General features: G+C 39.1%; 1 protein-coding gene across 2 annotated transcripts; it reads right to left on the bottom strand.

Moving 5' to 3' along the window:
- Positions 1-456: 456 nt before the first annotated feature.
- Positions 457-27,751, bottom strand: LOC124111692 (carbohydrate sulfotransferase 15-like). Of its 2 annotated transcripts, none has more exons than XM_046471461.2 (8): positions 26,283-27,751; positions 17,503-17,801; positions 16,985-17,204; positions 15,566-15,691; positions 6,556-6,712; positions 5,562-5,715; positions 2,751-2,898; positions 457-2,232 (listed from the first exon to the last, which is right to left on the bottom strand). In XM_046471461.2, the coding sequence occupies exons 2-8, from the start codon at positions 17,773-17,775 to the stop codon at positions 2,042-2,044; spliced, it is 1,269 nt and encodes a 422-aa protein (XP_046327417.2). In that variant the 5' UTR covers positions 17,776-17,801; positions 26,283-27,751; the 3' UTR covers positions 457-2,041. The 2 variants fall into 2 exon arrangements, with proteins under 2 accessions (XP_046327417.2, XP_046327408.2); XM_046471452.2 differs by lacking the exon at positions 26,283-27,751 and adding an exon at positions 18,216-18,291.

Raw genomic sequence — 27,751 nt, 5'->3', positions numbered from 1 at the left:
CGAGTCTGGACCAGACAATCTAGTGATTGCCATCATGAGCATCGATCCAGGCAATTGGGATGGATGCCATGCATCATCAAACAAGTCAGCGAGCTTGACCACCCGATCCCGTTAGTCGCCTCTACCGACAAGCATAATCGACTTTTACGGCAAGCATGGGTGGCTGAAGACCTATTCTACCCCAGATCTTCACTGGTCTATTAACATGTCAACCCATAAACAGTATGTTAAGGCACGATGCACAGACCAATTACATACAACATGAAAGTTACGACACTGAGTTACACAACACATTCAAATGACAAATCCCCTACATATCTACAAAAGTCAATCAGTATGCAACGTGTGAGTTGGTACGTCACCTCAAGAGATTCGTGTTTCCACTTCCCTTGCCATTCAATCATGTTGAATAAACAACATGTGGTGTCCAAGAATAATTATCAATAAAGTCAATAATGACATTGATTGTTTTACTTGCCTTTAGTTTGATCAAATTTACACAGCTGAACAAAGGTCAATAAGCATCGATTTTATAATGAAAAAAAAATGCAATGCCATTTATATTGTAATATTGTGAGCTTCACAGTGGTCTGCCCATGTAGTTTGAACGTAAGGTGAACGAATGAAGTGTTACTAATTTAGCCTAGTAAAAGAGTCTTTTGAAAGAATTTCAAATAACAACTTCACCTTTGCATATTTTGTTGGACATACTGATTTTACTTTATGAGCTGAGATATGTGTAGATATTTAATATATCGGGATTTATATGGCTGGAATCATGATAGGCAACTATTCAACACGAGTACGGGAGGTACGCGTACTTTACATCAGCATGAATAGCAAAAAGGCACATGATCATTCAATTCTATCCCCCCTCTCACTCTCAAACACTATTTGCCCAATGGAAATGAAGCTCAGTCAAGTTACAAGACTTGAATAATAAACACAAGCTCAGGGATGTAAAGGATGTGAGTAGGATGTTCGGAAAAATAATAATAATAAGGGATGAATACTTAATATTTGTAATATCCTAAAGAAGAGACATGTATTTGTCAGCTGTGGCAACATTGACAAGTTCCGTTTCCAGTCCTCTCGAGAATTGTACTACCAATATGGCAAAGCTGAAAGGACTACAGAGCTGTCATTTAAGTATATTCTCATTTTCTTGGTGTTTCCCCTCAAAATGTATTTGTCACAATTGTTTTGTACACCAGGCAGTATCATTGTTATTGTGAGTTTGTGAATGTGAATGATTACACGTATTGAAAATGTTACTGTGGACCTTGTCTGCTCCAGCATCCCCAAGGGGGGTGGAAACAAGAAACTTTGTAGTCATATACAGTGTACGTCCATTCTATAGTTCTGCCATTCGAAGTTTGTTCATTTTCTGTGAACCAGGGTGCCGTTGTACAAAGCGATCTTAGCGCTAAGGTGGTCGTAACTCCCATACCTTAACATAGAATTACGACAGTCGTAGCGCTGAGGTTGTTTTGTACAACGGCACCCAGGGAAATACGTACACGACTCTGCGACGTAAGCAATACCACCCTTACAATCTTAGTACTGCTTGTGTAATAATAAAGTGGGTCATCTTAACTCAAATTAAAGATTAAGGGGCGTAGGCAATTTGAAAATAGAATCTTTGACATCAAGTCAGTCAGTGATGAAACAGATTAAAATTCAAATCAAATATTTATAACATCCTTATAACTTGAGGTTCCTATGTGTTTGAACAGTAGACTTGAACACCCGAGATCATATTATCCACTGTGTTGATTAAACTTCATGTTGTAATATAACGAGAAAAACACAACCACCCACTCACTCATATTATAATGCACGTAGATTCTCGTTTGCATAGACAGTGTGGCCATCGCCTATTGTGATTAAATATTATGAGCACATACACTAATTGTTAACATGACAGTGATGAAATGAAGGAATGGCATGGCTCATGTCAGTATTTTTTTGTGGCACACATTATACATAATTTAAGTTAATTTGCCAAAGTATTAATTCACCAGACTTCGCCTAGTAAACTTCAGTTATTATCCTTCCATAAGAATCGGTCATCTTGTAACAATGTCGCTAATTCCTTATTAAATGGCTCAAAGAACTTGTTTAATAAAACACGTGTGGATTCCATCATCGGTCCTTTGTTCTTCTTGGATTGTGTCACGTGCTTCCTCTTTGCGTTAGATATCACGTCCATATCTTCATCCGGTAACCGACCTTGAAGAGAAAACACGTTATCAGAATACTGAAGGATTGTGACAGGTCTTATACCACTTCACGTTGGTGTTTAAATAAGGTTAACACCTGTATGGAACAGTTTAATAATGCATATCAAGTTCATATATTTACATAAACTGAACTGACTTATGTGCCTTAGAAATCAAAACTATCCATATATATGTCCATGTCATCAATGTAGAATTTGACAGGTTGAGGCGTAACATGTGCATGTATAGGTTAATTCTATATGTGCAGGCACCAATGCTATACATGCAGACGCCAATGATAAAGATCAGAGCTTTACAAATGACGCCAATGCTATTCATGCGAAGATCAAAACCATGCATGCTGAGGTTAAAGATATACATGTGACATGTGGTACAACTCAGATACTGTCAAACGGCGTCAAACCAAATTCACTTTCTTACTCATAATAGAAGTATTTATTGTTCTCTTGTTCAATAAGTGTTTAATTGCAAACATGAAAAACACATTAAAAAATACACATTACTTACTCATATTGAGAAAGCTGAAAACCATACTCATATGATTTTTTATATCATGCCCATAGTCTTCGTTTCGCAGGACCAGAAAACTTTCTCTTGGGAAGACTCTCATCCATTCCTTCATAAACACTGAGTAGCAGCTAATGTGAATTCGCATCTGAAACAAAGGATAAATAAAAGTAAAGATCATCTTGTTGAGGTTTTTGAACTGATGGAATATTGCCCAAAGTTGACTATTGGAAAGTCATTTCTCTTGTCATACAGTCTTCTGCATCTTTATGCATAGATCTCAATATGAAACAGACGAGATGATCCCACTGGTCTCCTTTATTTCAAAATTAATGGTTAAATCAGTGTCGTGAGTGAGTTTGGTTAAAGGTTGCTTTGAGCAGTATTCCAATGATATCATGGCCTGTCAGCTTAAATCAGTGGAAGGAAATTGGCTACATTGTAAATGATGGTTATTGAAACGCTTTCATATAATCGACAAACCTGAAGCCCAAGTTAAACTCCTTGGCCAAATTACTTTGTTAAGACTTTGCCAATCCGAGCAGAAATTCCGATTCATATGCATAACGAAAGAGATCAGCGAAAAGGGGAGCACAACTGGTGCCCATGGGGATGCCTGCTGCTTGCCGAAATGTCTTACCCCAACATTTACATGCATGTCACAATGAGGAAGTCTAGCATTTCACATATACAGAATCTCACCCGAGTGTCTTTTGACATCAAAAGACACGAGGGTGAGATTTTTTTTATCATGCATCATTCTTCCAACATTTTCGTTTTTTAGACAGTAATAAGTGTCTTAAGTGTAAAAAAGTATTGCTAACAGCTTCAGCAGCAGAGCCATTAGTGATGTCGTTTGATTGTGACGTAATGGTAACCAATGATGTCACAATGTTCCGCAAACCACTGTGATGCAATTTCACTGCATTGTAGATATCGCTTATCTCACCCAAGCGATATCTCCAGTGGGAATCAGTTTTGGATGCTAAATTGTTTTCTCAGCAAACTTCAGAAGGCATTTGTGTTAAGTTTGACAAATTAACCAGAACCTCTGAAGATAAATATGTCTATATCTATGGTCATGGCATTTATTTAACAAATGCCCCATGGATCAAAGAACGAAGTTTTCCCTTACGATTGTCATGTGGTATAGTGGATTGAAGATCCGGGGTAGAATAGGTCTTCAGCAACCAATGCTTGCCGTAAATCGCGACTTTGCTTGTCGTAAGAGGCGACTAACGGGATCGGGTGGTCAGGCACGCTGACTTGGTTGATGCATGGCAGCATATCCCAATTGCGTAGATCGATGTTCATGAGGTCAATCACTGGATTGTCTGGTCCCGACTCGATTATTTACAGACCGCCGTCATATAGCTTGAATATTGCTGAGTGCGGTGTTTAACAACAAACAAGCAAACAAAGTGGGGTGAAAAGTTGAAATATTAAATGTTTTGACATATTAGAATTTGGTTCTTTTCTGAGACTGCAACAAACCCTTTAAAGTTTTGAGAATCCACATGGTAGTAATTCGGAAATGTCTTTTTGTGAATTAAAGTAAAAGTCCTCCTGTGATGATAGTAAGGATCATTGTTAATCATTGAGACGGGGATTTGGTGGTGCATTTGTTAGACCCAACAATTTGTCTTTCTCTTTACAACTTTTTGTGGCGCTCTTTCAGGCTTCAGAGTCAATTCAAAAGTTGATTCTACTGATGCTTGGCTTTGGCAGTTAGCGTACTGGCCTCATTTGTATGTAAAACACAAAGGTCTGTGATCACACAATTAATATAGTGATGCTTCAGGTATGGCAGCCAGACTTCGGATGACGGATGGCTGTAAGAGAATGGGTTTATTCCAATTCTCTTTTTCAGTGTGTGCATTTTACCAATGACAACATCGCACACTGACTTACCCCGCCCTTAAACACATTAAGTAGGTTCCTCTTATCTTTTGACCCATTTATTTGGTTAATGCTCCGACAGCAACCATACTGATGTTAAGGTTGTGATCCTCATTGGTACATGTACAGGAAGCTGGTCACGGTGTTTTGGTCAATATTTGAATAACTGACGAAGATTGTTAATATCAACAATAGAGAAGTCACTTGTGAGTATATAAGTCATTCTTTGATGGTATTAAAGATTATGGTTAATCTTAAAGACAGGGATATGGTGTGTATTTGTTAGACCCAGCAATATTTCTCTTTGTACAGCTTTTTGTGGCGCTGTTTTCGTGCTTCAGAGTCAATTCAAAAGTTGATAGTACTGTTGCTTGGTTTTGGCAGTTAGCGTACTTGCCTTGTATGTGTTTGTCACTTATGCCAAGTACGTTGATAGCACAATTAATATAGTGATGCTTACATACGACGGTTATGTTATTTGGATTACGTCAGTGAAAAAAAACCCTACAAACTTTTCAGGTAGGGCAGCCAGACTATGGATCATAGCTGGCTGTAAGAAGAGAATGGGTTTATTCCAATTCTGTTTCATCTTTTTTCAGTTTGTGCATTTTACCAATGACAACATCACACACAGATATAACCCGCCCTGAAATACATTAAACAGGTTCCACTTCTCGTTTGACCCATTGTTCGGCGAATGCTCCGACAGCCACCATACAGATGTTAAAGTTGTCATCCCCATTGGTAGGAGGCTGGTCACGATGTTTTGGTCCATATTTGAATAACGAAGATTGTTAATGTAAACAATAGAGAAGTCACACTTAAGTATATATAACAGGTTGGTAGCAGTATAATAAACTTAATCATCAAATATATGTTAGTTGTCTTCATATTATCATGAAATGTTCTTACCGGCAAATTGACGTACATATCCATATCGAAGATACACTGTTTCGTGGTCCTTGTTTTTTGACAGTTTTCAATCATGGCTACTGCCCTTATTGCATCTTTGTGGAACCTCTCCGGGGAATTCCCATATCCAAGAAAATAGTAGTCGGAGTATAATCTGAAGTGATCGAAAGACACATATATTGTTTCCTAAAAAAACTCTTTTCATCTTGGAAGATATGTTACTGCATTGATAACCTTTCTATTAATTTCTTAAGTGCTTCAAACTGGCCACTGATGGTTGTTAAACAAATCAAATAGCAAATGCCCTAGATTATCCGTTGGCTTTAGCCATTTGTCTGTTACAATCCATTTCTTTTACAATTCATATTTGTAGATCACTTCTTCCTTAAATTGACCAGGGCGGTTTGCTCACGAACCAGAATTACAAAGACACCACCATTACTATGGTCAAGCTCTTTCCTTTGCCTTGTGACCTATGGGTTTAAGGAAACATATTTACCCAATGAATCGTTGATCATGCTTTCAGTCACCGAGTACTTAATTATTTTTGTTAAATGATGCAGTGCTTGTAGACCAAGGAGCATAATCGGGATGAATTTTGAATTCGAACTCACCAGTGGATCCTTGCACACATTGGGGACGCTACTCTGTGCCTCTGTCAACTGTCAGCAAAGGTTCTGACGTCACTTGATGCATACCTGTCAGCGGGGATCCTTATTTAACCTAGCACCTACACGGCAGCAGGGTTCATAAGAGTTTACCCAATACCTACCTGTCAGCAGTGTTCCTGATTTAAGGTAACACCTAAACGACAGCAGAGTTCGTGAGATTTTACCTGATACCTACCTGTCAAAATTGTTCCTGACTTAACGGAACACCTACATGGCAGCAGTGGTCATGAGAATTTACGTTATACGTACCTGTCAGATGTGTTCCTGATTTAATGTAACACCTAAACGGCAGAGGTGTTCATGGGTCTTCACCCGACACCTACCTGTCAGCAGGGCTCCTGAGGATGACAAGCAGCTTTGGATGCGGATACATGTGCTTCATGAGGTGTGGAGTCATAATAAGAGGCTCTGCTAGATGTTCGTTTTGTGGTATACGGGGCCATCCTCGAAAGTCCCAAAGATCCATTGGCGTTCCCTCACCTGGTAAGAATGATGATTTACAGAAATAGCTAACAGAGCGGCATCAATAACTTGAAAGAACACATAAATGATGATAGTCAATAATTGAGAAGAGGTAGCATACTTACATATTAGGATATGCTTAATTACTACACAACGGACCTTATGTCCCAAATGAAATTAACAATAACAGCCCAGACATACATCCCATGTGTTGAGTGGTTTATTTATATTTCCCAAATATACTCTGTGTCATCATCTCTAACAATTCATATCAATTTGTGTTAACTGTAAGAGAGACGACCTTTTAGCCATTACAAGTATCCTTCCACGTGTAAATAATCATTTCATATGCGCGAATAACTTCTTATAGTACTCAAAATACAAATTATCGCAAATAAGAAAACACACAGAACTGTGAATACTTCTGTTTGACCATACAATAATCAAACACTTGTGGATGATCTATAATAAATAACTCACTCCTACTATCACTATATCAGTGCAACTAAAACTGACAAGAATCGTCGGACGCTACCAATACAAAACCCTTTGACATGGACTTTTAGACAGGTTACTAGCGGCATGCATAATATTACATTTGAAGCTTCTGACGTCTAAAGAACAACTTTCGTTTGAATAAAGACTTGAATAAATATGAATCCGTCCTTCTGATGAAAGTCAACGTGTTTGCATGGGGACAGTGGCAAGTAAGATTTGTGAAAATATCATGCTAAAACCGTCTTTTAATTTCAGATTATGTGATGAAATACTGTTTTGACACGCGTGAAGATCTTGGTTGGAACTGATCTTCAGCAACCCATTCTTGCCGTAAGAGGTGACTAAAAGGGTGGTGAGATTAGGTGACTTGGTTGATGTCAATGTGTCCAAATGCGTAGATCGATGCTCATGATGACAATCACTGGCTTTTCTAGTCCATACATCTACGTGTTTATTTACAGTTATTTTAGCCTGAATTTTTCTGAGTACAGCGTTAAACACACTGATATCGAACAGCCTATACCTTGAGATAATGAACTGACTGACTTTTTGAGCGAAAGTAACATGACATGCTCAAGGTGTGCCAATTTCTGAGGCAGCTACTGTTAAAGATTTTCATTTGGAAAAACGTGTAAACACTATTTACAGTTCCATGTTTCAAATGCCTGTGCCTCGTATGAACGAGTACCAGGGAATCATTAACTTCCGTTTCTATCAGCAGTAGAAAGATCTACATCTATATATTCTGCAAAAAAGCCCGCAAAAGCAGTAACATAAAAAATGAATTGGTCATTTCTGCATGGATAGGGATTGGTTTGTGTGGAAAGAATGAGGTACTACAGGAATTTAGTGAAAAGATCGAAAACACAACCACGTGAGAGCTTGGCGCCGAAACACACCATCATGACGACATGAATGTGCAACATCAGTTGATGGGAAATAAAAATGTTGGGTTTTCATTTGCATGCCATCACAATCTTACAAGTGAACAGTGAAAACATGCCACGACTGATGGAAGCCCAACGCAACAACGCATGCAACCGACTGGACACAGGAGAATCATCTTCAGCTGTAGCCAGTTTTTTTCCACGTAGCACCAAGCACCATTACAATAATGTGAAACTGTTATCAGACAAGTTATAGGTTAAAATGCATCCCCAAACCATTAAAAAAATATAAGAAGGATATGATCATTACAGTCGCGATAACTTTATCAATGTCATGGTTGGGTAAAGAGACATTGTGACAGAAAGGCTCGGAGTAACACAAACATAAAAGGGAATAAATAGTGAAAAGGCATTTCCCATTTACCATTATGATTGTTTTGAAGTTGTCGTTGTCATTCAATTAATCAGGGGGGTCAGATCTAGAACACATTAGTGTGGGCTTGCTTCGATGCTGTAGTTGCGTGTTGATAAATCAGTAGATACAGAATATATAAATTAGGAGGACTTATGAGATATGAAAGACAGAAGTAATAGATATATAGAATGCATAAGATCATTAAGGGAATCAGTAAACGGCGAATCGGTTAGCAAGTCTCAGACATTTGCCATTACGACACAATAGCGTATTGATGGTCTGGCATGTTGTCTTAACGAATGATGTATTAGGACATGTGATAAAGACAGGTCGGGCTCGAACACTTTAAAAATATACCTTTAACATAAGCAGAGTGAGTGAGTGAATGAGTTTGGTTTAACGCCGCTTTTAGCAGTATTCCAGTTATATCACGGCTTGTAAGCTTAATGTGGGAGGAAAGCCCGAAGTGATGCAGGTCTCAGACGTTTACCACTTCGGTGAAATCCACGAACCCTAGGAAAACCTAGAAACATAATCGGGGCGAACCGGGATTTGAACACACAATCATAGGTTTCTGGCGTGCCCAAGGGACGCAACTCTGCACACCACTCGAGGCGCTTTTATACGACTGGGCCACCCGTGCCCCCAAACACAAGCAGAGTAGTGCGGGCTTTGCAGTTGACCGAGGCACATTGCCATCACTCCGTTTTCCCACTCTGTGACGAGCCTACCCTGTCTTGTTTAGAAGTTATTTTGAGCAATGGACTCAAACTTATGTGAGTGTAAACCTGGTGTTGTGTTAATTCTTGTGTTTGGGGCCTGGTACATGAATGCATTTGAGGACAGTTCCGTGTAACAGCCGATAGACCAATCAGTCCTTGACTTAGGTGACCCATTCCTGACCAGGCGAGTTGTAAAGTCATGGCTTACATTGACTATGGCGATACGGAACGGCAATACGTAGAGGGGAATGTCCGAGTAACTCGCCATTCCTTAAAAATAATGGAGCAGAGGCCCATTATTTTTAAGGAATGGAGAGTTACGAGGATATTCCCCTACTTAAAACTCATCCCTACTTTTACACTTTGACAAAATATACTGTAGTTGAAAATATTTGAAAAATTCAAATGCTGCTTCAAGATAATGTACAGTTGACAAGCAACTCTCCATTCCTGAAAAATAATGGAGCGTTCAAACAATAGAATGACGTCACAGGGTAGGGTCCCTTAAAGCCCTAGCGCAGTTACAACAGACATACGGTCGACCAGATCCGGTCAACCACTTATCACTACTAGAGCACAGGACAGATTCATACAGCTACGTCACTTACGTGAAAGAACCTCCATGGCCACCTCAACAACTACCTCTACAACTACTACAGAACTGCCTAGGATATCAACATAGATATTGAGGAACCCTTCACGTGCTGAAGGTATTCGTGCTAGACAACCAGTTCGAGGTGTCATTTTGACAGACCTGCATCGTCGGGTGTGACGTCAGTGTTGTTAAGGTCACAGAGTATGGCCACAACAGGGATGGAGACAAGTTTGGTTTAGTGATGAGTCACGATTTATGCTTCGGGTTGCGAAGTTGACAGGTTTGGTGGTGGCAGTGTGATGATGTGGGCAGCCATCTCCTACGCTTGTAGAACAGACTTGGTGCAACTTGGTTGACTTCATCTTGAAAATATACTGTTCCATTTGTGCCATATGGAACCTGGGTCACTGACAATGATATGTGCAAATTTTGAACAATCCATAACCATCTCTTGATTATTTATATGATATATATATTATACATATAACTCACTGTTCCATTTCCTTTTGCTGAGTATCTATCTTCGGTCCGATTTATTCATTTATATGGACAATTCCATTATTACCTGTATATTTGACTCTGAAATGAGTGAGTCACTGAGTGGGGCTTGACTCTAAACCGACAATCTGTTGATCATTTATATGAAATATAAAATATACCTCAAAAATCACTTTTGCATTTCTTTTTTTGCAGCGTAAATATTATATGGATTTGGATATTTACTGTAGCAGGAATTAACACAAAGGACTTGTAAATGAAGTAAGATTCTACTATTTCATTGCTGCGTTGTCAACCGTGAATGTGAGTCCTTTTCTGACCTTGAAAGGTTCAGACGATTAGCAATCTTTCATGGTGTCATTTTCTTTACCTTCCATCGTGTTAGTGCTTGTCGCTGAAGGCACTAACACTCGCTGTGCAAAGTTGTGTCCCTTAGGCGTGTTATTAACCGAGTATGACTGTGGGTTCGAATCCCATATGCACCTTCATTACGTTTCTTCGCTTGTCAGCACCATACCCATACTCGTAGGTTTTACCAAAGTAGCAAACGTCAAATACCTGCATCTACTTCGGGCTTTCCTCCCATATCAAGTTGACACGCTGTGATATAACTGGATAACTGTTAAAGCAGGCTCGATTGTAGCGACACCAGTGGCTATTACGTCTTATGGCCCTTCTATGTCCCTCCTATTGACCAACAGATTACACGGCTCGTATCACTCATATCACCCGTTAGGCCAGTCAAAATATAACTCCATAATTCCTGACTACTTCGGCAATAGTGGAAACTGGACGATTATCGTAAGTTAACTCTCATATCTCTTGGGTTTGTTTTAAAAATAATGGCGGCACCCAGTCAAGACAATATGATCGATGACTAAGATCTATATTGTAATCAAATCACTTCAGCAAGTTAATACAACATGAACAGATTTAGAAAGTATCTGTAGACTCCCAGTACACATGCTCTGCAAATCGACTGAAATGGCATGGCATGTTATTTACCAACCGAATATGACGCGATTTGTATTGGACTGTGCATAGGTTCGTTAGGCCAGCCAAAACATAACTCTATAAGTCTAGCCTGGTTCGGCAAGGGTGGAAACTGGACGTTTATAGTCATTTAACTCCGTTGCCTCGGGAAGAAGATTGCACAATGGTTCTTGCTGTCTTTTGTAAAATCTTTTTCTTCACAAAAGAAGACTACTATTGAAAGTTACATTTATTTGTCTCTAAAGCCCTAAATATGAGGCAACAACTCCTGTCTAAATAATGAAATAATGTCATAAACTACAACACGCTATCCTCAGTGAAAGTGATCAATATAATGATTTAATTTATTAATATTCTCTGCATGTCACAGCCTCATATCTTATTGTTTATATACTAGATAAGTATTGTATATGGACCTCTAGCCTCCCGTACATAAATAAAGAATTGAATTGAAAATTTGTGATGACACCAGGTTAAGAAACGTTTAATTCAGCGTGCTTCGTGTGTTAGCAGAAGTTTGGCATTTTGATGCCAGTCGATCATTAAAACAGTTTTGTCTTTTTCAAATAACTTGATTATTACAGACTTAATTAAATTATAAATTACGTGTATGTACATAAACTTGTTAAACAAGTTGAAATGGCGTTTTGTTATAGAGGTAAATTCGGATGGTACTTGTTGCTAGCCTACCTGGCGCTCGGCCTTAAAAGGATAAAACTAGCACTGTTCGACTCTGGATCATTTGGCTAACACTACAAAGCAGCCATTAGTCCGGACTTGTACAAGCAACCACAAACACAAACACGCACCCACACACACACACGGGCGCGTCGCAGTATATAAGTGCATTAATCTTGAACACAACGTTAAACCACATTTCACCTCTCATCACCTCAACATTAACCCGGACGGTACTGTGCCCAGTGAAATCGTCCAGATAATGAAATGTCGGTTTATCGAACAATGTTCACGGAATATTGCCTGTTTACATTTATGCTGACGAGAAGCAAACAGAAGGCGGGTTTTCTGACTGTCGAGGTCCGGATTATCGGGTGTAACAACATCAAAAACAGACCTAACAATATATTCCCATTGATCTTGACTACGTGTAAGAACAAACATCTGACTTAAACATACTTGCTGAGAATATTCATTATATATTGAAGAAAAAGGTCAGGGACCATGAATGTTTTTGAGGAAATCGTTTTTCTTGTGAAGATTGAACATGAAATTTCATGAAAAGTCCACCCCCCACGCCCCCCCCCCCCCCCCCCCCCCCAAAAAAAAAAAAAAAAAAAAAATATACGCGATGCCAAACTGCTTGGTTCAGCATACAGTCGCAGGGGCCAAGACAGAAAGCGAGTATCGGGCGATTTTCAAAAGATAATTAATTGTGAGAACAACTTAATAGAGAAGCAACAGAATGTCTTGACTTGTTGTAATCAATAGCCATGCAGAACAGCAGTGTTGACTAGGTGTATACATGATTATGTGCGGATGTGCATGGATAAATCAATAACACTATCAATTTATCCTTAACAGAAGATTCCGAAATCGAAACCTTACTCCGGCACTTCTTAGATAAAGAAACAATATTCTGTGCAACTGCATTTTTTTCGCTAAATACATATGTGATATAGCTACAGCTCGCCAAATATTTTCATCAGTTAAATCTGTGATAAAACCGTTATTTTATCACCATGAAATTGATTCAGAAGTACCTGCAAAAACATCACTTTACTAATGAGTGATTGTGTGAAGTGTGAAGGTTGTCATTCTGTATGATACTGGCGATGCAGTATGCCCAACTCAATCCCCGGCCCAAGAAGCAGAAGATCGAAAGTACAGATGGTACTAGGTAATGGGAAAGCGCGACCGAAGTATGTTGATTTAACATGTACATGTTAAGTAAAGAGGATACAGTGTTCAATTATAATATCCTCTGACTTTTAGTATTATGAACTCAAAATCATATAATTCATTCTAAAAAAGGACTAGGAGAAATATAACTTACATATATTCTGTATGGGTATATACAGTTGCATAGACGCATCTGATTTTGTTCATACCTCGAACTTTAACCCTGATATAATTATTATGATCAGAAGAAAAATAACTAAAGAGGACTGTATAATTTCACAAATTAGAATGTAAGTTGATAATTGAACAAAAAGGTACGACCTTTTCGGGTAAGGTGGCTTGAACATCTGATCATGAAAGCTTCAGCAATGTATGCTAAAACTGAACAGAGGAAGTAGAATACTATGAAAAATGTAGGGGATTGATTTGAGCCCTGTGTGGCCTGAGTTTTGAGTGAGTGTTTTCGGCCTTGTAGAGGGAGTGACCTGATCCTGGGCTCAAATCACTAAAGAGTGAAGTTTTAAAGGCATTGATTTGAGGCTGCTTCAAGGGTAAAAGAAAGTAAACGCTTGAAAATTCACATTTCATAACTGCGTGGATGTTGGCCACACCCGTGTTTTTTGCATAAGTATTTTTGATAAATAAATCATTTGACGACTATCAGCAACACCACTGCATACAGGTATGTTCGAACAACAAAATAAAAGTATGTCAGTGTTAACTTTGTATTCTTAAAGGACCGCTTCCGTGGTCTTGCGGTAGAGCGTCCGCCCGGAGAGCGGAAGGTCCGGGTTCGATCCCCGGCCGCGTCATACCAAAAGACGTTAAAAGATGGCACTTGTTGTTACCCTGTTTGGCGCTCGGCATTAAGGGGCTAAAATAAGGACTAGTCGGCTCGAGTCAGTTTACTGTGTCTGAGTGGGGTATTCGTGTTAAACTGCGGCATGGTATCTCAGTGGGCTAGCACTATAAATCTGCATCAGTCCGACCAGTACAAGCAGCCACACACACACACACACACACACACACACACACACACACACACACACACGTGTGCAGGCACGTCGCTATATAAGTGCAATAATCTTGGACGCGACGTTAAACCTATTCTTAAAGACTGTCATTGCATACAATGAGACGATGTGTATTAAGCGCGGCGCTGTAACAGACCATAAAGGCCAGTGGTATTGATTTCCTTTTCATACAGTTGTCACGAGGAACACCATCTGTTCCTTAAACCAGATGTGAAATATATATACACACGTTCGATCAAACACAGTATTCAATTACTTCATCGACTTGCTGTGCATTATATATTATGCGGCAACAGCACGATGTTATCGGGCTGATCAGATAACATTAACATTATCATTCACGTTATCGCCGAGGCTAACCGATACCTACATTAACATCAATATGTTCGTTTTAGCTTTCTGTTTCAAGAGATGTTTTGTTGGTTGTCTTTAACTTTCGACGAAGTTTTTTTTCTTGAGTTAAAATAAATCTGTGACGTAACTATATTGCTTAAACGATCCATTATTTGTCACGAATGGACATCTACGTTACCCAGAACCCTTATTCGATGTACATAGATAATACTCATGTGTGTACTTATATTGCGCTAAACTCCCTACACAAGGTGTATGCTCGAAACGCTAACATTATTACCCCGGCTAGTGGATCAGTGTGTACTTCATTGTTTTCTTTCTCTGCTCCCTTGGGAGTATACAAACAAAGCTGCCTGTGAGGCACAAGAAGGTGAACAGCCCACAGGGTACCCATTCACTGCTAAGTGAACAGAGGCACCTTTCGAACAAAGTCACTTGGCTACAGAAACACATGTTCTTTTTTTTGTCAGTGTGGGGCTGGACCGACGCCCTAGAACTCTCAGGAGTCAAGCTGCCGGGAAGGACGAAACTACTTTTTTGCTTTGACACTCAAGTGAATTTTATCGAATTTTGTCGGAAAGCATGTTTCGCCAGGAGGGCTGAAGGAGTTGACAAAGGAGCCGACTATTAACTATTCTGGGGTTTTAGAGACAGTGTATTCCGTCACTGCATCAAGATATTACTAGTTATGGTGTCTTGAGTTGCCGAGTGCTGTGCCATATGTTTCTGCTTACCCAATATTACTAATACGGCAACTAAAGATACCACAACGAAATTATTCTGCCGAAAAGTTTACACTATTTGGTATTTCTATCGCACATGCCATGTCAAATTCAAAACTTGACACTTATGATACCCATACTTCTTTGGTTTGTGTGTAATAAATTAATAAAGAGAACAAATCACAAAGCAACTGATTACATCGCATATAAATGAGTATTATCACATCATAATTACTCTCTCTCATCACGCTCTCCAACGTGTGTGCGACGCATTCTTTAGTGTAATGCCTTACCTGTAATGTGAGAATGATATCCGTCAACCTCACGCAAATGTATACTGCTCGAGGCTTGTTTGAAATGTGCCAGATACGCTTCAAACGTTTTCCTTGTAGGCACCGAGTTATTTTTCATCCACACACCTGTAATTGACATAGAAATACATCTCTTTCAAGAATACCAAAAATAGCTGCTAAATCAAAATGATCACCACGGGTCTTCCGAATCGTATAGGGTGCACGGATCAATGACATTTTCTGAACATATCGTGTCGTTTGTTAATTGTGAACTTAATTATGCAAACGAAAGGACAACAGCCCTATATCTTGTATATACATCTAGTAAAACAAAATGTTCACCATATTTCTTTAAACGTGTTACAAATCACAATTACAGGTCAATTAAATGTGTTGTGTCTCCTACCAACGCCCCACTTAAAAAAATAAACAAAATAAATCAACAAACCAAAAACTCTCTTGTTGCGGTGGTAAATTTATCAATAGACATATTAAAACTTTTAAAAGGAAATACAATTATTATTTTGCATATTATGCATTATATATCCAAATGCAACTTGTCTTTGTAATTTTTATGCACGCATATATAGTATTATTTATCATCCAAAATTGGCCTCAAAAAGATATCTCCTAGCTGAATTTCCATGAAATTGCATCAAAATGCTTTACAGACGTCATCGGTTACCACGCCATCACTAATCTCTCGGCTAATGAAGCTAATGTAAAGTACTCTTACACTCAAGACATTGCTTATTACGCTTTACAGACTGAATCTTTTTTGGAAGAATGATGTTGGGTTATAAACGAAAGTCTTTTTGATATCAAACATATCAACACTCGTCAATAAAAGTTTAAAACAATAATCGACTCGTGTTGATTTATTTGATACGAGGGTGAGATTCTCTAATACTCCGTCGTATTTTTATAGCTTCAAAACGTTAATTTATAATAAAAACAATCATAATTAAATCATCATCCTGAACGATATTGGACATAAAATTGGACCACCCCCTGTCTTTTGACATACAATTTATTAGCACTCATTGATAAATGAATAACATTTTATGACTTTTAAGGACCAGTGATAAAATATTTAATATCAAAAGATCATCCATTCATTTTGGAAGTAGGCCAGATATACAAATATAATCCTGATTTGAAACGGTTTTCTTTCACAGGCTTTATTGAATACCCTAAAATTCACTAAAAACAATGGTACTTATATAGCATGTCCTCAACAACTAAAAAGTACTTTCTCAACACAGGAATTGTATATTTGCGTCTGTGGCTGTTATTCTGCTCTGAAATTACTTTTACTTTTTGAGCATGATTAGGCGAGTGGTTTAAGTGCACATCTTCTTGATTAAAAATATGTCTGCAACATTTATTCAGCACTCTCACAAATTATCACGTTCTTACCATATCTCGTCCAACACCAGTAGTAACATTCCTTGAATAATCCACATCCAGCCGGCTCCATTTCTGGATGTTGCAAGATCCTGTCAAAGAGATCCGTGGAGCCACATTTATCAGCTCCTAAAAGATGAAAGTATGGCATACACCTGACAGTCTCTTTGCCTTCCTTTGTAGTCTCCTTCCAGCATGGGTTCTTGTAGCCAGACAGAAACTCAGGTCTTTTCTGTAACAAAAAGTGTCAAGAGAATACCAGTTTGATACTGTTTGACCCTTATAATTGCAACCCAAGAACGAGGGATGTTGACAACTTACATAACCGTCATTAACAGTTCAATTTCTTTTCTTAGATTTATCATTTTGATGTTCGAAAATACCACCTCAAAGTATTTTGGATACATAGTACACAATAATCTAAGTAAATAGTCACCATGGAGTTCATCCATCATGATACTTCTGTAGAAAATATATTGCAGCCTAAATGATTTTAAAGTATTATGCATGTGCTAAAAAATGCAGCTTACCTTGCAAAGGAGATCCTCTGACATGAGGGGGATGGACGCTCCTTTACATAACGACGATGTATATTCATATGTCCATTTCGATTCAAACACGTATCCATCCTTGGTATCAGATCTAGACGTGGCAATGATAACTGGAGCTATGTTTTGTGAAACTTGTGCCAAGATTCGCTGTGACACATTTTGCATCTGCCTTTGATTTGATATCAGCAAAAACACAACCATTGCCACCGTGCTGAAAACCGCTAGAACCAGTGTCTTCTTCTTCAGGGTCATTCCTGCAAGCCCTGAGATCTTTGATTCTACAAAAGGTAAAATACAGTCCCTATGTATATATAGAATGAATGAGTTGCTTGGATTTAACATTATTTCAGTTCTGTCACGGTGTGTCAGCTTGAAGTGGGAGGAAAGTGAGTTGTAGACTTGTACCTTTTAGGTGAAACCCACGAGCGTGGGTGTAATTGAATAAATATCTTAATTGGGGTGAATCTGCGATTTGAACCCACGATCATAGGCTTCTGGCACACCCAAAGGACGCAACACTTTGAAATAGGTCTCTTAGACGACTGGAACCTCCTTGAAAAGATATGTTTGGGACATTGTCATCTTGCAAAATGTAAGTACCAGAAGAAAGAAGGAGACAACCCAACATAAGACGATAGATTACATTACCATAAATGAGAAATCAACTCCACATCTAATCATGACAGACTGACCTGGCATGGCTGTATGGTGTCTCTGTTGAGAAGTCAAGCTGTGCCTACAGGTATATTAAGTTTACACAGTTTCACGAAGATATGCCTATGGAAACTAACACATCTGTCTTTAATGCTGCATTGAATTCACATTAAATTGACTTGATTGGAGTAGGCAAATGGAAAGATCAATATGTAACGGACAGCGTATTGACTTTGGTTCTGCTGCGAGATGTAATAAATACTTGAACGTAGGATTGCATAATGATGTTGAAGGTGAAGATCATAAATCATTTAGAGAGATTTTCGGGGTTGTGAAGTTGAAAATCAATACACCATGTTCGCTCCGCAAATGATCGTGAGTAAGAAGAAACGAAACCTTTCAGATCCAAGATAACAAACAGACCATATCATCAGTATCGTACATTTAAAATGTCTGATCTTGACGCGGGCGCCAATATTTATTATATTCCCTGAGCAAGGGCATGAACGAGAGAATGAGAGATGGAAATACCATATTTAACCTAAGGCCAGATTTAACCATGCCTCAAACTTCAGGCGAAAATTAGTCCACATTTGAGGGAAAGTGATACTGCCTCGTCTGTTTCATGTTTAGATCTAGGCATAAAGATTCAGAGTAACACAAAACTATCCACAAGGCTGTATGACAGGAGGGATGGGTTCGAGTTTCTAATAGCTTTCCCTTTATGTCGAGCAATATTCCAGCAGATCAAGCCTTAGGTGTCTGCACTCACAACTGTTGCGGTACAATCAAGCGTGCTCTTTCGACAAAACATTCAAAGAGCATAATACGACTCTTGCTCAAAGGTTTTTGAACAAGATTCCAACATTCAAGGCCTCAGTGAAGCTTTCAAAACGTTTATTGTTGACATGTGGAGGATATTTCCAAATTTGACGCAACAGTGAAAGATGTCCGATGCAATTCCCTATTTTGATTTGTTCTATATGTTTCCATATTATTCAGATAAACGATTGACTTGCCTTTGCTTTGTTTGTGACGGGTGCCACTGGTAGAGCATAATACGGTCACATTTTCACGAATACCTGGTATCATCACTCTTTGATAGTGATTTATCCATTGAACTCAGAATAGTATTTGGTGCAGATCATTTTTGTCTGTCCAAATGGGATACGCTGTTTTGCGACACCCCTCTCGTTCAGTAACATGTTTGATCAAACTTATCACCTCCCCGTCTACCACTATCCCTTTCCTTCCCCTTTTCTCTTCCGTCATTTCTACTATTCTGCTTTCCACTCCCTTTATATAAAAAACCAGGTTGTTACTATCTAACAAAGTCATAGTAACCTCCAGCCATGCAGGCATGTAAGGTCTAATTATGAAATCGTGGCATCTACGTGTAATAATAAAACCTGAAAAAAACTGTTGTTTTTCACATTCCTTAAAATGTAAATCGCTGTACACAATCTCATATCACAGAAGTTAATCTCCGATTTCCTTATCTGGAAACTAAATTACAGCCATTGTTAAGAACCAACGTGAAGTTTTATGAATGTGTATTTGAGAAGATCACTCTAAATTGTTCTATTACACAATAGTGTATAAGGACCTACCTGGCATGTCCACAACTGCTAAATACGTGTGGCTGTAGAACGTTAACGTGGCTTGCTGGTCTCGACGACGGATATCGAGACGTTCCTATGACACTTTTCTTGTATGTTGAAAGGCATGATATGTATTGTTGAATATGTTTGCATGTACAGGATGGGCTTTCACACGCACAGGTGAAAGGAAATCAATAGAGCATACTTAGATATATCTCCTAAGTTGATGGAAATATTAAGTAATGTTACAGAATATATATATGGGGAATACTTTGATAACATATACAAAATGATATATTTCAAAAGTCATATGTGACACGTGTTCAACAATACTCACCCCTTCCCTACCCAATGACATACGATCTTATATCTGTTTGAGATGTTTAGCGTGAGTGGGTATTTTGTATCATACATTGATAGTTATCGCCAGTGTCTATATGTTATCTTCTTCCATATACATATATCACTTAAATAGGTTATTGAAACGTGTAGTCTCTAACGTCAGTGACGTGACAGGGATTGGAGTATTGGGGAGTTACATGTAGGTTGGTCGTGAATACAAATATATTATGGAGTGGCATGTAACTTTGAGGAAGACATGAGTACTATCACCAATTGCATCTTTTTCCTTTCGGAGAATGAGGGGCACGGGTGGCCCAGTTGTCTAAGGCACCGCGATTCGCTGTGCAGAGTTGCGTCCCTTGGGCACGCCAGAAACCAATGACGTCACTTTGGAATGCCATGACGTTATGATGATTTGTATGGGATCCAATTGCGTGGATCGATGCTCATGATATCAATCACTGGATTGTCTGGTGCAGACTTGATTATCTATAGACCGCCGTCATATAGCTGGAATATTGTTGAGTGCGGCGTTAAACAACAAACCAACCAACCAACATTCACCGACACCTTTTGCGCCACTTTGAGCTGTGTGACGTCATAATAGTAAAGAGCTGTTTAGAACTAAATATTGCAAGGCTTCCTTCGCTTTCGGTTCGATTTGTGGTCCAATTTACAGTGAGACGGTCTTTACACTGAAAACAGTACATTTACAGCCTAAATATTACAGTAATATCACGCTGAAGCACCGAAACGCTATGTAGGCTTAATAAATGCACTCCATGTCTTTAGCGTGACTGAGAAAGCTTAAATCCTGCACGGCTCTCCTCGGTCTGATGGTCATTCAAGTCGTTGTTAAGGCATAGTAGACAATACCTTGTGTGAAGTTGAGACGTTAGCCTAATCAGTGATACTTTGTTGGATCAAGATCATAACATGTAAGATAGCTGTTTGGGGGAACTCATACGGGAGGGGGTATGTGTTACACTGCAGTCAGCAATATTCCAACTTTATCACAAAATCACTCAACTCAAATAGTCCAGTCAAAATATAACATGTGCAACGAACCACACCAGCGTGGTCCAATAACACACGATCTGCGAGACAGATCGTTCATCATGTTTGTCGACTCCTTTGACAGCAGGTTGTATGCAGTGGGGACCTCTCTGACCTGATATCTGATTTCTTTGAGAGTCAGTCGGAAAAACAAAATCTAATAAAAATGTGGTATTTAGACCAAAATTAATGTTTTAAAGTTTCATCGGGAAATCAATTGTCAATGTGTCCAACAGGACATAATTAATTATGGAATAAGCTATTTCTACTCAAAACACACTGCAAAATCCACATGTTCATCACAGCTGTGCCTGTGTACCTATCTGACCATCGTCAATTTGTTTTGCTGGTATTTGTGTATGAGGAATGTTCGAGTCCTGAATTCACGCCGATTATCATCATATGCTCGTGCTCGTGATCTATATAACTCACGCTTCCCTCCAAACTTATAACGCTAAAACCAGTAGACGATGTACAGGGCCTATTGGCGTTATAAAGAGGCAGCAGGATGCCTGCAATGAACAGTTGTGGAGGTAGTGTAAACGAATACATCGATAACGCAATGATTTAGTCATAAACACAACAGACTTCACAATCTAAACATTGACAAGGCTCTTCATGAAATATATTCCCATACCATATACTGCATAAACTTAAAATATTTGCAACCTCATATATTGATTCTTGATCTATCATGATGCTACCAGAGCTCGCAAGTATTATCTAAACGTTAACGTCCACGTCCGTCGTTTCTCATTAAGCTTTCACACCGTGACTGACATGTATATTAGAAAGATGTGATAAAAAAAGCAATCACGACTTACTTTGGATACGCTGACGTTGACCTAGCCGCGATTAGCGGCAAAATTCTAGAACCTCGTTAATCCGGATACGGAAACCGCGTATTCCGTACACTTACTATTGGGGCGTCTTTGTATAGAAAAGGGATATAAATGATAATCCATGAGTCGATAATCCGCACGCTTTAACAGAGAACGAAGTCGTCCGATTTAACGAGGTTTCACTGTAATTACTCAATCACAGACGTTGACCAGAGAATCCGGATAGTTTGTTGTTGTGAAATTGTTCCTGAAAGCATCATGTCCTATTTATAATTCAAACACTCGGTGATTTATCAGATGACACTCATGGTTGGGGTGAGATCAAAGGCGTCTCCCATCATCTACGAGACAACAGATAGTACCGTGCGCTGTCGCGTGAACCATCCCGCCCCACCGTGCGAGCATCCGCAGCGGCAGAATCATCTCAACATTCCTCAAAAATGCTAAACGGCCCTGTTTGTGGATATGCAATAGTGATAAAATCTTATAAAATCAATTAAAATCAAATACGGGCTAAAATAGAAATATGCCAGGCATCGTTCTCGTGATCTAACTAAAACAATTCGGGGCCTAACTATCATAAATCAGATAACATATGATGTCTAGATATATTTTATTTCTTAAATGTATTGTGTATTTGAGTGATGAGGTACATGTATATTTTCTGACGTATAAAATCGATGTTTCATGTATGTAAAACAACTATCTTCTCTCGGCCTTATAAACACCATACATGTCACTGAGTGCATGATACTTAAAATATATAAGTGAGTAGGTATAGGTTTACGGTGCTTTTTAAAAGTAATGAAATGGGCTCCACACATTGTACCCATGTGGGGAATGGAAATCGGGCCTTCTGCGTGACGTGCGAACGCTGTAACCACTAGGCTACCCACCGTCCTTAAATCTGTGAGGACCCGTGAAGATTCCGGGGTGGAATAGGTCTTCAGCAACCCATGTTTGCCGTAAATCGCGACTATGCTTGTCGTAAAAGGCGACTAACGGGATCGGGTGGTCAGGCTCGCTGACTTGGTTGATACATGTCATCGATCCCAATTGCGTGGATCGATGCTCATGATGTCAATCACTGGATTGTCTGGTCCAGACTCGATTATTTACAGACCGCCGTCATATATCTGGAATATTGCTGAGTGCGGCGTTAAACAACAAACCAACTAAATAAATCTGTGAGACAATACATACAGGATATTTGTCTTTCTCTCAAAATAATATTTCTAACTCCTGAGTGACTCTGTGAAGCCCATTTCTGGTGTCGTCCGCCGTGATAAAGCCATACTCACTCACACTCACTCTTTATATGACTTGTGTATATTATTCCACCAATTTAATTGTAGCCTAATTATTTGTTATAAATTAATTTCTCTTTCAAAATATCAAATATCAAAGACGAACACAACCATTAAGATCATGTCAACTTAGCACGTTACATGCTATTTCACTCAAGTGAAATATCAATATTAAAATTATGATTGGAGATAACTGTAGCATTTAGCATGGGAGGAAAGCCCGAAGTGATGCAGGTCTCAGACGTTTACCACTTCGGTGAAACCCACGAGCACGGGTATGGTGCTGACAAACCTACAAAAGAAAATCGGGGCGAACCGGGATTCGAACCCCAATTATAGGTTTCTGGCGTGCCCAAGGGACGCAACTCTGCACAGCGAATTGCGGCGCCTCAGACGACTTGGCCACCCGTGCCCCCTTGTTACAGACAGAATTTTGTAAGAAGTGTCCTAACACTGTTATGTATTTCACAGCATATATTTGAACAGGACATAAAACATGCCCCGCGAAAGGATCTAAACCACAGCCTCCCCAACCAAATATCTAAGGAGCAGTTAATGGCTATATTTAGCAGAGGGAGTATGTGGATAGAGGCAGGGTTTGACACGCACGCGTGAGGTAAGATAACGTGTTGTTGTCCGGCGAAGTTAACCAGGAAATACAACACATGACGTGCAGAGCTGGGCCACTTAACTCGCCTACTAATTGGTCCGCGCGTACTTAAAATGTCAGTTCAACAAACCAATTACTTTTTAAAGTTTTTTCTGTGATTATCCCTTCACAGCAAAATTAACCTCAATATTCTAAATACAAAGTGGCAGGCTTGGAATCACGAACGTCAAACTTCAGACTAAATTCTCAATTTATTGCTGATTGGTTCGTTCATTCTAATTACTTCATTACTGACCCGTGAAGATCCGGGGTAGAATAGGTCTTCAGCAACCCATGCTTGCCGTAAAAGGCGACTAACGGGATCGGGTGGTCAGGCTCGCTGACTTGGTTGAAGTATGTCATCGTATCCCAATTGCGTGGATCGATGCTAGTGATATCAATCACTGGATTGTCTGGTCCAGACTCGATTATTTACAGTGCGGCGTAAAACAACAAACCAACCAACTAACGTCATTTCTTTCATTGTTTGCGAAGAGACCCATACCAACGTGACGTCATATGAATGCGCTGTCACAAATAAGTGTTCATGACGTCACAGATTAAAGATGACGCCATTCCAATAATAGATTTTGTTTGTTTGTTTGTTGTTTAACGCCGCACTCAGCAATATTCCAGCTATATGACGGCGGTCTGTAAATAATCGAGTCTGGACCAGACAATCCAGTGATTGACAGCATGAGCATCGATCCACGCATTTGGGATCGATGACATGTATCAACCAAGTCAGCAAGCCTGACCACCCGATCCCGTTAGTCGCCTTTTACGACAAGCATAGTCGCCTTTTACGGCAAGTATGGGTTGCTGAAGACCACTTCTACCCCGGAATCTTCACGGGTTCCAATAATAGAATAATTGCTATGATATCTCAACCTGAAATCAGAAACCCACACTGCTCTACATTTCCTCGAGAGAAAAATATGGACAATATAAAGAATAGCATACTCGCAACTCTGAATTTCTGATTATCGGTCCCTCGTAAGTTGTACAAACTTAATTCACTCGGGACAGAATTCCTAGTAGTTCGTTGCTTATTCTCTAAATATTTATATTTTGATAGAATGCTAAATTGTGCAATTCTATTAAACTGCCGTTAAAAAGGAAGGATACATTCACGGTGGCAAGAAATGAAACAAACAAGAAATGGTTATTCGATGATGATGTATTTGATAAGGATACCTTGGTTTGTTCTGAACCTTAGACTGACAGTTAAATACAGAAATAAAATACTCTTATTTAAAAAGCGAAATCAAGTAAATATGAAAAAAATAATCCAAGTGGAGCCCTTCCTAGAGTTGAGGCAACTTGTACTTGCCAAATCATTCAATACTTGAGTTGGGCGCCTTTTTTTATTTATTCTCAAGGGTAATGGCGTCAGAAACGTTATGATAACGTTTGTGATGTTTTGGTCAAGCGTTAAAGGATCGAGCCTGGAACGGGATCCAGATCAGCATACACGTCATGGGAGTACGTTGACACAATCAGCCATGTCTCTTTGTAACAACCGATCTCCAGTTTATTCCGCAATGGCGACACGCCTAGTCAGATCCGAAAGCCCCAATGGGTTGTAAGATATTTATGAAGTACCGGCTGCATTAGCATGCCTTACATTTCTTATCAATATTCCTTCTAACTTGTTTGATAGGCATTACTTAGAAGTTGGCGGATGACAAGATAGACACAATTTTATGGATAACAACTTCTTTAATACTGTAAAAAGCGACGTTTCGGTATAGATCCTTATACCGTTGTCAAGCAAGACTGATATTCCTTCTATCCAAGAGGCCCTAAAGTTTAATTTGAAGAATATATAAAAGTATTTTCATAAAATGCGATTCTGTAAAAACGCGTTTTTGCGCTTGTCAACCTTTTTTTAACCCTCAACACAATATGGTTTTCAGAACATCCAACTTGTCCTGAGAACGATTTTGTTTGTAAAACTTGAAAAAGCTTGAGAGTAGAGAGACTGATAATAGTTTTGTTGGAGATATACCTGAATAACCAACATTAATAAAGGGAAATGTGTTCCAATTCATCGAAATGGTATTTAGGCATAAACAACAGCAATACACACGGTAAGAAAGTTTAAAGTTATCATACATTTTAATGATTTGATGTTATGTTTACAATGAATAATATCCATTTGTATTCAGCGAGGTAAATATAAGATAAGTCGCCATATTTAAACCGCAACAAATAACAAAATGAAAGTTTGATTATAATAAGTACGCAAAAATAGAATTACATTCCTTCCTTCCAACGTAGCGATCTCTGCTGAAGTTTTACCTACCTTTCGACGGATGTTGTGTGTCTTTAGTGTGGCTAGGACTGCCACGACAAGTACATGTTGAGGTGTCAATTGTTCAGTCAATTCATACGTGGTTGACAAGCCATTACGGCAGCTGGTGAGAGCACACCATCTGGCTATGAAACAATAAAGAAAACACGACAGACAACAATAACAGTATCTACAGCAGTTTGTTCAGGAAGACAAAATGTGAATAGTTACACACGTACACGACCGTATGTTGTTTTTTTGCAGTGTTTCATCATCGGAAAAGTATCTGGCAAAGGGATTCGAGCTATATAAAAAGGAGAATGTGTCTTACAATATATTGGGTTCAATTATATATATCGGAGTGTCACCCGATTGAAAAAAGAGCATCGACGGGTCAGCTTAACCTGGGATGAAAATCGCATCTGAAATAAGGTTAATATGTTGACACATCGGATTCAGTGCTGAAAGTGTGTGTGTGAGTGAATGAATGAATGGTTCCAGCGACGTAAATGAAGTGGCTTGTGAATAAGAAGTCTGGACCAGGAAACCTTGTGACTGAAAGCACGACCACGCACACAGTGAGGTCAGACATTCATTCTCATTTTTAGTCACATATTCAACAGCGTTCAAAAACACATTTTGTCGACTAATAGATTCGGACAACTCTTTGCCATAGGTATATAATACGGTGTCCCCCCACTGTGCCCACTTTTGGTTTTTGGTCCTAAAACAACATGGGGAAGACAATGGGGGGATTAGGGATTAAGTGGGGGACCGTATCATCTAAAATGTTCTCACCTGTACAGTGGGCACTGCGGTGATAAGTGAAAGCAGCAATTTGTGCAGCAATTTAAAGAAAATTGGAGGAACGAGGTTTCACAACGGGAAGGATAGAGAGGAATCGGCGGAAATAAGCTAAGAACATACAACAGTTTCAAGGAAGGTTACGAAACGGAGTATTATGTTCGAACCCCTATGCCGAGGAGATACAGGTCGGCTTTAGCCAAGTTCAGGAGTGGGGTGGCGCCCCTCAAAGTAGAGACTGGACGCTACACAAACACGCCCCCAGATGAAAGAATATGTCCATTTTGTGCTGATGGTATAGAAGACGAAGAGCACGTATTACTAAGATGTCCTAACTATGAAACCGAAAGATAAGAACTGTTAAGAAAATGTTGCGATGTTGAAGATGATTTTAAGAATTTCGATGATCCGAGATAAGCCAGTTTTATATCCTGTCTTCCCAAGATGTGATATATTTAAGTGCCAAAACCTGCTGTAACATTTTACCTAAAAGATATGATTGCCTTTATTCTTAATTCACGGTTTTACTTTTATATGCGTTGTAGTTTATGTACCTTTTATTTATATGTTAATATGCTCTTTTAATGAAAAGTCTCTCGTAACCCTGTATAGGGTGGCTCGTTACATTTTATACTTGTATACTTTTACATATGATATGTATTTGAGATATAAAGTTT

The sequence above is a fragment of the Haliotis rufescens genome, unplaced genomic scaffold (assembly GCF_023055435.1).
Source record: "Haliotis rufescens isolate VD_foot unplaced genomic scaffold, xgHalRufe1.0.p SCAF_5, whole genome shotgun sequence".
Classification (NCBI taxonomy): Eukaryota; Metazoa; Mollusca; class Gastropoda; order Lepetellida; family Haliotidae; genus Haliotis; species Haliotis rufescens.
The sequence above is the reverse complement of the archived record's forward strand: the minus strand, read 5'-3'. Positions and strand labels throughout refer to the sequence as shown.